Source organism: Dama dama, chromosome 9 (genome assembly GCF_033118175.1).
Source record: "Dama dama isolate Ldn47 chromosome 9, ASM3311817v1, whole genome shotgun sequence".
NCBI classification, from domain to species: Eukaryota; Metazoa; Chordata; class Mammalia; order Artiodactyla; family Cervidae; genus Dama; species Dama dama.
In genome coordinates this window covers 19,563,647-19,573,703 of record NC_083689.1, presented here as the reverse complement: position 1 = coordinate 19,573,703, position 10,057 = coordinate 19,563,647, and the positions used below count along the sequence as shown (strand labels likewise).

General features: G+C 43.0%; 1 protein-coding gene across 1 annotated transcript; it reads right to left on the bottom strand.

Annotated features, from left to right (window-relative positions):
• Positions 1–6,955: 6,955 nt before the first annotated feature.
• LOC133062777 (heterogeneous nuclear ribonucleoproteins A2/B1-like) lies at positions 6,956–8,059 on the bottom strand. The gene has a single exon (XM_061152161.1). It carries the CDS (start codon positions 8,057–8,059, stop codon positions 6,956–6,958), a length of 1,104 nt encoding a protein of 367 aa, XP_061008144.1.
• Positions 8,060–10,057: the final 1,998 nt, after the last annotated feature.

Sequence of the window (10,057 nt, the reverse complement as noted above, 5' to 3'; positions counted from 1 at the left end):
TGTCCATAGTTACATCAGTCCATCCTTAAGGTTGTTAGATGTCATCAGTTTAAGAAGAGGCATCACATGTGATTGTTGAAGGTATCTGCAGACTTGGAGAAAGTCCTTTCCTTGAATTGGAGATGTCCACCATGGGAAGCCTTTCACGGATGAAGAAGGGAGTGGTCCACAGACCCAGCAGTTAGATTGATTGTGGGTTGCAGCATAGGAGTGAGCCCAGGACAGGAAGGCATTGTCTTGAGGATCAAATGGCAGACTCAGGATTTTTAGAGTCAGCATAAGTAGGCTCACATAGATTATCAGGCCCATCTGAAAAGTACAGAGTCAGAGCATAGAAAGTAAAGACATAAAATGACATCACTTAGTTCTGGTCAGGGTGCCACCTTTTAACTTGAGTGTGATGTACCCACGAATCAATTCCTGGTACTTTGACAGCTGTGGGAGAAGAAAGAATAACCTGGTAGGGGTCTTTCCAGAGGGGCTCGAGGGATAGCACGGAGTAAATTGCCCCAGTATCTAAAAGGAAATCGACGGATTGGCCTCCCACAGTTATCAATACCCGGGGTTCCTCAGGTGTAATTAGAACGGGAGCTTGTGTGGGGACCCCCGGGCACCTTCAGTCCTGGTTGTCTTGAGAGTCCGACCCCTGAAACTTATGCCTCTGGAGGGCAGTCTCTCCTCCAGTGTGGTCTTTTGCAGACCGAACATGGAGCCCGGGATGGCTTAGATGCCCGAGGGCAATCCCACTTGAGGTGCCCCTCCTTTCCACAGTAATAACAAGCCCATCCCTTTTCACCTGGGTCCCTCTGGGCATTTCTCTCAGGCTGTTTAAGTACGGTTCTCATAGCCATTGCGAGGGCTTCCGCCTGTTCCTTTCTTTCTTTTCCTCATATTCCTTTCCATAATAGACTGTCTGAGCCAGTTGTAACAGATTATCTTAAGACTGATTTGGTCCATACGCCCGTTTTGATAACTTAACGGCGAATATCTGGAGCTGACTGAATGAGAAATCTATCTTTTAAGATCACTTTTCCCTCCTCACTTTCGGAATCAATCTCAGTGTATCTGCGAAGGGCTCTCTCAGTCTGTCTAGGAATTTACCAGGAGCTTCCTTCTCCTCCTGTTCTATGTTTGCCATTTGGCCATAGTTTAAAGACTTAGAATGCGTCTGCCTGAGTTCTTCAAGAATACATCTGACAAAATGACTCTGATCCCATCTTCCTTTTGCTGTGTTGTAGTCCCAGTCTGGTTCTGTAATTGGGACGGCCTGATTCCCAGTGGGGAGGGTGATTATCTCATCCTCCCTCTTTCCTATTGATTCATTACCAAGCCATTCATCTCCATAAGCAACCGCTTTTCCCAAAACTCGAGTCTTTGAGTCGGGAGTCAGCGTTTGTCCCAAGATATACATCACATCCTTCCAAGTAAGGTCATAAAGCAGAGTAACACCTTTAAAAGCTCTAATATATTTTTGGGGGTCCTCTAAATAGTCTCCCAGATCCTCCTTGATTCTTTGTATTTCTTTTTTTTTTTTTTTTTTTTTTCTTTCTGCCTGTTATACAGAGTGAAGTAAGCCAGGAAGATAAAGACCAATACAGTATACTAATGCATATATATGGAATTTAGAAAGATGGTAACGATAACCCTATATGCAAAACAGAAAAAGAGACACAGATGTACAGAACAGACTTTTGGACTCTGTGGGAGAAGGCGAGGGTGGGATGTTTAGAGAGAACAACATCGAAACATGTGTATTATCAAGGGTGAAACAGATCACCAGCCCAGGTTGGATGCATGAGACAAGTGCTCAGGGCTGGTGCACTGGGAAGACCCAGAGGGATCGTGTGGAGAGGGAGGTGGGAGGGGGGATTGGGATGGGGAATACATGTAAATCCATGGCTGATTCATGTCAATGTATGGCAAAAACTGCTACAATATTGTAAAGTAATTAGCCTCCAACTAATAAAAATAAATGGAAAAAAAAACATAAAGACCTCTTATCCTCTATTGTTGGTTTTTTGTTTTTTGTTTTTTGTTTTTCTTTTTTTCTTTTTTTTTTTTTTATTGTTGGTTTTTTGTTTTTTGGTTTTTTTTTTTTTTTAGTTTTAGGTTCTACCTGATTGAGGTCATTACATTTCTGATTTGTAGATACTTGCAAGATAAAGACAGTTTTTAGTTCCCCAAAGAACTGGATTATTGCCCAAATCATACCAAAAGATTGATTTGCCTTACCACATTTAAAAATTTTTGTTTCTTTTTATCAGTGAGAAGATTTCCAACCAAACTGGCAATCAAAAGATTTTTATGTTCTAGAACTATAGGGTTCAGTATATCATGCTTTCAAAAGTTTGTGTGTAAAAAAAAAATGTTTCTGTAAGGTGTTCAACACAGGCTCTCTATCTGTGTGTACAAGTAAAATTCAGACCAGTTTACCCTGGGGGTTTAAAAAAACAAAATCTCCATCGTTGCTCTTACTATACCCTGAATATTAGACCCCAGTTTTAACTCCATGTTATGTGCACTTGCTGCTGCTGAGTCTCTTCAGTCGTGTCCGACTCTGTGCGAACCCATAGACGGCAGCCCACCAGGCACCGTTACCCTATTAGTTTCTTTTAGTATGTCTACTTAATATTGTCTGAGGGACATTTTTATGCCCTGTCTTATAATACCATGCAGAGGAAGCATTCTTCAGTGAGATGTAATGTCTGTCCCACAAGATAATTAGGTAAAAGATGTACTCATCTTACATAAAACCTGTTCAAATACATCCGTTTTTAGTAAGTTTTTATCCCAAGTCTATCAACTTTTATACCTTTAACTTTATCTTACATTGGGATCCCATCAGCAAGTCTTGGTCTTACAAAGAGTCCCAGAAACTTTCCTTTTATTCCCTGCCATTTTATCTATTTATATAAAAGGCCCTGGAGTACCCGGTGAGGGGTTGAGATGAGGTACCCAGGCCCTTCGGTCAATCTGTGCCTTGATTAATGGCACCAATCAATTGCTGGTCAGCTGTCTTGGTGTAGTTTTCTTTCAGCCTTATTTATTTGTTTATTTTTAAATTGAGTAAAAGGAGTGGGCTTTTTTGTTTGGAGCCCTTTAATATTAGGACCAATAGGCGGTGCCTTTGACCCAACCTTAAGTAATACTGTATTAAAACCTTTGTTCTAATCCCATCAACATCTGTTTTATTTATCCTCTTTCTTAATAAGCATGTAAAGATTTTTGTCTTTCTGGGACAAGTCCCTTAAAAATTTTCACCTTCTTGAGAAGAAGTCCCTCGACTTTCTTCCCAGCTTCTTCATATTCCCTTGCTAACATAATTAATACTAGTTAATCTAATGTTTCAACTGAGGCATTATTCCCTGGTGTCTTTTTGTGTGTGTGTGTGTGTAATAAAGTTTTATTAAAGTATAAAGGAGATAGAGAAAGCTTCTGACGTAGGCATCAGAAGGGGGCAAAAGAGTACCCCTCTTTGTATTTCTTGATAAGAAAAAGGCTTATCAACTCTCATAGACTGATAATTTCTCCCGGTGAGTACTTCATGAAGAGGGAACAGCTTGAGTGGCTGTTCTTCAGTCTCTCTGGCTGCTCTGCGCATATCCCAGGGATAGATTGGAGAAACCTGCTTTTCTTTATCTCTTTGTCTCCTGTCCTCCATCTCACCTAGCAAAGTAGGAGCTCAGGAGGGAGCTGAAGGAGTCACACACAAATCTATACCCTTAGGACATAAGTCTGGCATATTTTGCAGAGAGAAAAAGGGCAACACATACGCTACTTCTACCCATTTCCCTTGTTTTCTACAGAACCGGTCTAATTGTAAAACAGTATTATACTTAAGAGACCTTCCAACTGGCCACTGTTCGCCATCCTCCAGTGGGTACCACGGCCATGCAGTATCACATAGGAAGACCAGGTGTGTCTTCTTTAAGCCCTGGGAATCACATCTATCCCAGTTTTTCAGGATACAATTCAAAGGAGTGAGGCTGGAATTGTTAGCTCCCATCTGTAAGAGAGAAAAAAAAGCGACCAGTGCCATTTTTCTACTGGAGGCGTCCCTCCCTGCTCTAGATGGGGGTGTAGACAGACTTTACACCAAAAGCTTTTCCTTTCTGGTCGGACTTAGTCTGTCCCTTACCGACGCAGGCGTCACACTCGTCCCTCCCGGTTCTACCACCGAGACGGGGTGGGGATGCACCAGGAGTAGACCTGATGGCATCCCTGACTGACGTCCAGCTCTTCACCTGGCTTGCCTCTGATGCCACCCGGGGTGCATTCAGAGTAACTTTCTGGAATGCCTCCCAGGCTAAACCGCTGGGGGAAACATTCGTCACCTGAGTGCCTGTGCACGGCCCTGAGTATATTCTTGACCACAATAAGACCAATACGAACATGAAACTGAGATGTTTCTTCCAAGCTTCACCACACCAGTATGAGCCTTCTCTTATCCACTAAGAATGTTACCAAATGAAGAAAAATATTCCTTGTAGTTCCAATCTGAGTAACCTTTAACCTCAGAGATGCTTTTGGAGCTAGAGCTCCATCTAGTTTCTAAGCTTTCCATGCCTAGCGAGGCTAGGTGCTTCCTGACTACCAATCCAAGTTTGGGAACCTAAGCCATGGTACACATTAGCAACATAGATTACAAGCCCCTTGAAAGTCTATGATCCGATAGATTAGGTTGTACTTCTAATTTCCAAAGAGCTATGAAATGGTCAAAGAGACTGAAAAGTTTGACCGAGAAAGGAGAGTTCGGTCCACACGCTTTGCCCATTTCTGGTCTGTTCTTGAAGGAGACGTTGGGTGCCTCTTGGCATTGGCAGGTCGGTATAAACTCCCAACAGGTTTCTGCCATAAGCCGTATGAGGTTGCCACGGAATCGCAGAGCAGGGCTCCTCACTTGCTCCGCGCAGGGCATTTCATTCATTCACACAACCACACTGTAGAGTTAGTAAATACAGTGGAAAACCTGTTCGTTAGGAGAACAAAGAACTAGAGCTCCAAGCATCCTTACCTTGTCCTGAAGGATCCTGGATGAGCCCCCAAGATGAAAGGTTTTTTCTGAATCACACAAAGACGCTGGAGTTCTTGGGCTCCAGAGGAGAAGAATTCAATCCAGGGCCAGAGACAGGCTGGATCACTCAGAGCTTTTGTGTAATAAAGTTTTATTAAAGTATAAAGGAGATACAGAAAGCTTCTGACATAGACATCAAAAGGGGGTAGAAAGAGTACCCCTCTCCTCTCTTGAAGGGAGTGAAGAGGAGAAAATTTCAGATCATAGGACAAAGAAGGATAGAATATTCAGAATCCTTTGGTCTACATCTCTGCCACTTCTGTGCACACCTCAGATCGTTTTCAAGGGGATGAAACACACATGTATGCAAATGCAAACAAGAACTTACTCATAAGGTATTATCAGTTGCTTTGGCCTTCTCAGGAAGGAGAGATGGAATATACCTGCTTGTAGTTTTAATGTATGGATGGGGGAAAACCCACCACCACATCCCCATCTTTCTACACTCTGTGCTTCAGGTAATCCGCATAAACTTCAAACTCTATCCCAAACTCTATCCCATGCAGTATGTAAAGACTGCAGGAGCAAGAAAAGATAAATCAGAGAGAGCGACATAGCAGGAGATGCCCAACCGAGAGACCAAGCCCTGTGTCTAGGTTCAGCTGATGAGAAGATGGATCGGCATCTGATCCTTGCTCTGCTCTCAAAAAGGAAGATGCCCCTCATGTTGGCTCAGCTTATGCCCACGACCCCTCTGTCTCTCAGCCTGTGGAAAACTTGCAGGGCATGTGCCAGACTGGTGTGCCAGACAAGGGCACACTTAGAATCAGAAAGCAGGTGTGTATAAGGGAGTCACAGTGCTGAGAAGAGAGCAGCCAGCCTTCCCCTTATTTTTACTGCTTCATGTCAGTCCCATGGAGGAGCTCTGGGGAGGCTCCTGTCCTGGGGTCTTCACCTGCCCCCCTCCATCCTGGGGAAAAACAATGATCATAAGCATGTTTTTCCCCTTCCCTCTGTGATTGCATCATAGTCTGTGACTCTCAAACTTCAGGGTTTGGGAGCAGAGAGGGAGACGTGGGGGAGACAAGCCCATCCTGACACTGAGGGCTCTGCCCTCCTGTGTCAATGATTGATGTCCCTGCACAGAGCTCACGGTAGTTGTGTCAGACACAAAGGGAAGCTTTTCTGCACTCTTGGTGAGAATGCCAATTAGTGCAGCCATTAAAAAAAACAACCCAGTATGGAGGTTCATCAAAAAATTAAAATTAGAACCACTGTAGGAACCACCAATTCCACTTCTGGGTAAGTATCCAAAAAATGAAGCCAGTATCCTAAATAATCATCTATACTCATATGATCATTGCAGGATCATTTCCAATAGTCAAGACATGGGAAAATGACCTAAATATCAAAAGATGAGTATATTTAAAAAGAGTGAGTTTATATTTTATGCATAGGTAGGTACAAACTACAACCATTTCACCTTTAAAATTATTTTATTAAATCTTCAATGTACAATAGCTTCTTTACACATGACCTAAATTTTTTTTAGAAGAAGGATGTTAGGTCTTATTACACAGCATTTCTAGCTAGTAGTTTTTCAAAATGTTGGGGAAAATCTTGAAAAAAGATTTTCACATGTCACCCAAAACTTTGAAATTTAACATTATCAAAGAAAGAGATGCTTCTATACTCTTGAACAGTGGCCACCGGAAAGACATTTCAAAAAGAAAGAATTGTGTCTCAAAAGCATTTTTTACATGATTTTTTCATCCAAGGAAGGTAATGTTTTTACATAATTAAGCCCACTCACAAAATAGCTCTCTGCATGTGCTCTCATGTCTTGGGCCACATCACCAAATATTTATGCATGACTGAAATGAGAGTTTCCTTGACATTGTTATTTCCATAGCCTGAAGCTGTTCTGTTTCCTCCATGCTTTCATTCTCTCTGACATACAATCAAGCCCCTGTCAAATAACAAACTCAATATCGCCTCTTTCTCATAATCCCCACTTCCTTCATGGCCTCCTGGACAAAAGTTTCCTCCAGCATATGATCCTCCCATATTCCTCCTACCATTCAGTTTTCCACTCTTCAATAACTCGTACTTTGAAGGTTTCTGCTTATAATTTCCCAAATTATTGCAATTCTGACTTCCATCATTCCTTCCTCCATAGCTGGTATAACCAGCTCTACAGCCCCCATCCTGGTGGCCATGTCCAGGCCCTCCTCCATCACAACCTTCTTGTCCTCCTCCATAACCAGGACTAACCCTCAAACTATCACCTCCTGGTCCTCCTCCATACCCATGGTCACCATCCCCAGATTCACCACCTCTTCCACCTCCATCAGATCCTCCTCTAAAGTCCCTTCCTTGTCCTGCTCCAAAATTTCCATCATCATTCAAGTACAGAAAATGAACCCTACCTCCTCCCCTTCCTATTCTAGAATGCTGGAGTTCCTGCATTTCTTGTCTAGACAAGGCCTTTCTTACTTCTGCCTGATGACCATTGACAGTATGGTATTTCTGCAACACAATCTTATCCACGGGATCGTGGTCATCAAAAGTCACAAACCCAAAGCCTCTTTTCCTTCCAGACTCCCTATCACTAATAATCTCAATGGCTTTGATTTTTCCATATTTCCCAAAGTAATCTCTAAGATGATGCTTCCCCGTGTCTTCCCCAATTCCACCAACAAACAGCTTCTCCACAGTGACAAGAGCCCCCGGTTTTCCATAGTCCTCTCTTGGGACAGCGCGTTTGGGGACGACCCTTTTCCCATCAATGAAATGAGGTCTGGCCGCCATGGCAGCATCCACCTCAGCCATGGAGGAAAACGTGACAAAACCAAACCTTCTTGATGTCTGGCTGGCGGGGTGTCTTATGACCACACAGTCTGTAAGATATCCCCACTGCCGGTAGTAGTTCCATAGAGCTTCTTCTGTGGTTTCAGAGCTCAAACCACCAACAAAGAGTTTGCGGAATTCTTCTTTCTCTCTCTCATTCCTCTCCAACGGATCAGATGTTGACATTTTCTTCATCGCAGGCTTGGCCGCTTGAGCTGTTTTTCTGAAGCTGAGGAGGATGAGGGAGATCTCAGAGACTAACAGGAACCTGACCAGTCCCGGCTCCCGGCTTCCGCTGCTCCGGAAACAGAGCCTCCAGGAAAACCTCACGTCCGGGCCTCAGGAATGCTGTTACTGCCTCTGGAGCCTCTGGAGCCTCTGCCGCCCTTGAATCTGTCTTGAGCAACTTTCAATTTTTCTGCAAAACATTATTTAACAGAGTGACCTTTCCTGATGCATATTACCTTCTCTATGTTAATTTCTTCCCATTTTTAATTCTATCTGCATTATTATCTATTTATTTTACACTGTTTCTCTCACAAATGGTATATTCAGTGAATAGATGACTAATGTGGACTTTAAGGTTTTACTCCGAGTTATTTACCTTTTGCTTTGCCCTTACAGGGACTTGCCTGGTGGCTTCAACGGTAAAGAATATGCCTGCAGTGTGGGAGACCCAGGTTCGATCCCTGGGTGGGAAGATGCCCTTGAGAAGGGAATGGTTACCCACGCCAGTATTCAGAGGAGCCTGGCAGACTATAGTCCATGGGGTCACGAAGAGTTAAACACGACTGAGTGACTAACATACACACACATGGGGAAAGTGAAGCCAGAAAGGATAAAGGGAGGAAGAAATTAAAATTACTGATGATGAAAAGATTGGTGGTGTGGTGGTTTAGTCACTAAGTTGTGTCTGACTCTCTTCAACCCTGTAGACGGGCTGTAGCCTGCCAGGCTCCTCTGTCCATGGAATTCTCCAGGCAAGAATACTGGAGTGGGTTGCCACTTCCTTCTCCAGGGGAAAGCCTAACTGAGGACATATTTGAGCAGAAAACTTGCAAAAAAATTGCAAAAAAAGAGAGAAAGAAAGACTCAACCACAGTGTGGGTAAAGAATTTTCCACAGAGGATAACAATTTAAACAAAGCAGAGCCAAGTATTACTTCCATTTCTTGGTGATGTTTTTTTTGTAATCTGTCCTGTTATTCCAAGAAAGTTTCAAATGCAAAACTATACAAAACCTTGAATATTTTGTAACATTAACACTTAGGATATACCTTTCAATAACATAACGTTCTCTTGTAAGAGCTAACTCTAGGAAATTTCACCAAGAAAAGAATGCAAGTGGACTCTGTTCCCATCAATATGGATGCCACACTTACCAGAACAGGCTGATCCGTGAAAGAGGCCGATGCTGGTTCCCCCTGATTCGAAAGCTGTCCTGTGACCCAATCCTGCGATGCAGACCGCCTGTAGCTTGCCAGAGAAAGCAGTGACTTCTGCCTCGGATTCCCCTTTTATGAAGGGAGTGGGTAACCCAATCAGTGGATTTTTCAAAGACACACCTTATCTCAGATCAAAGGGATTTGAGAGATTCTTCAGTCTTTATACACAAATGCAAAAATAAGAGGCTATTAACACTGTCAGAAACTATCCTGGATGAAAAAAGTGGGACTTCCCTCATGGCACCATGGATAAGAATCTGCCTGTTAAAGCAAGGAACTCACGTTCGATCCCCAGTCCAGGAAGATTTTGCGTGCTGTGGAGCAACTAAGCCAGTGTGCCAGCTCAACTACTGAGCCCACATTCTAGAGCCTGTGATCTGCAACAAGAGGAGCCCCAGTTCACTGCAATTAGGGAAAGCCCACACAGAGCAGGGAATACCCAGCACAACCAAAAAGAAAAAAATGTTTAAAAAATTTAATACATCTATGTATGGAGTGGTATTTGCAGTTCCTATCAACAAGTTAATCTTTCCTTTTACTCCCACTATGGATACAGCCAACAAAAATAGGAATAGAAGTTTCTATCTATATACAAAGATTTCCAGAAATTGATGTTATAATAGCAAAAAGGAAAAATAGAGACCTTTTGAATGTTTATCAATAATTGTTGAGGTTGTTTATTTGCTAAGTCCTGTCTGTGACTCTTCGTGAGCCCTTGGGCTATAGCCCACCAAACTCCTCTGTTTATG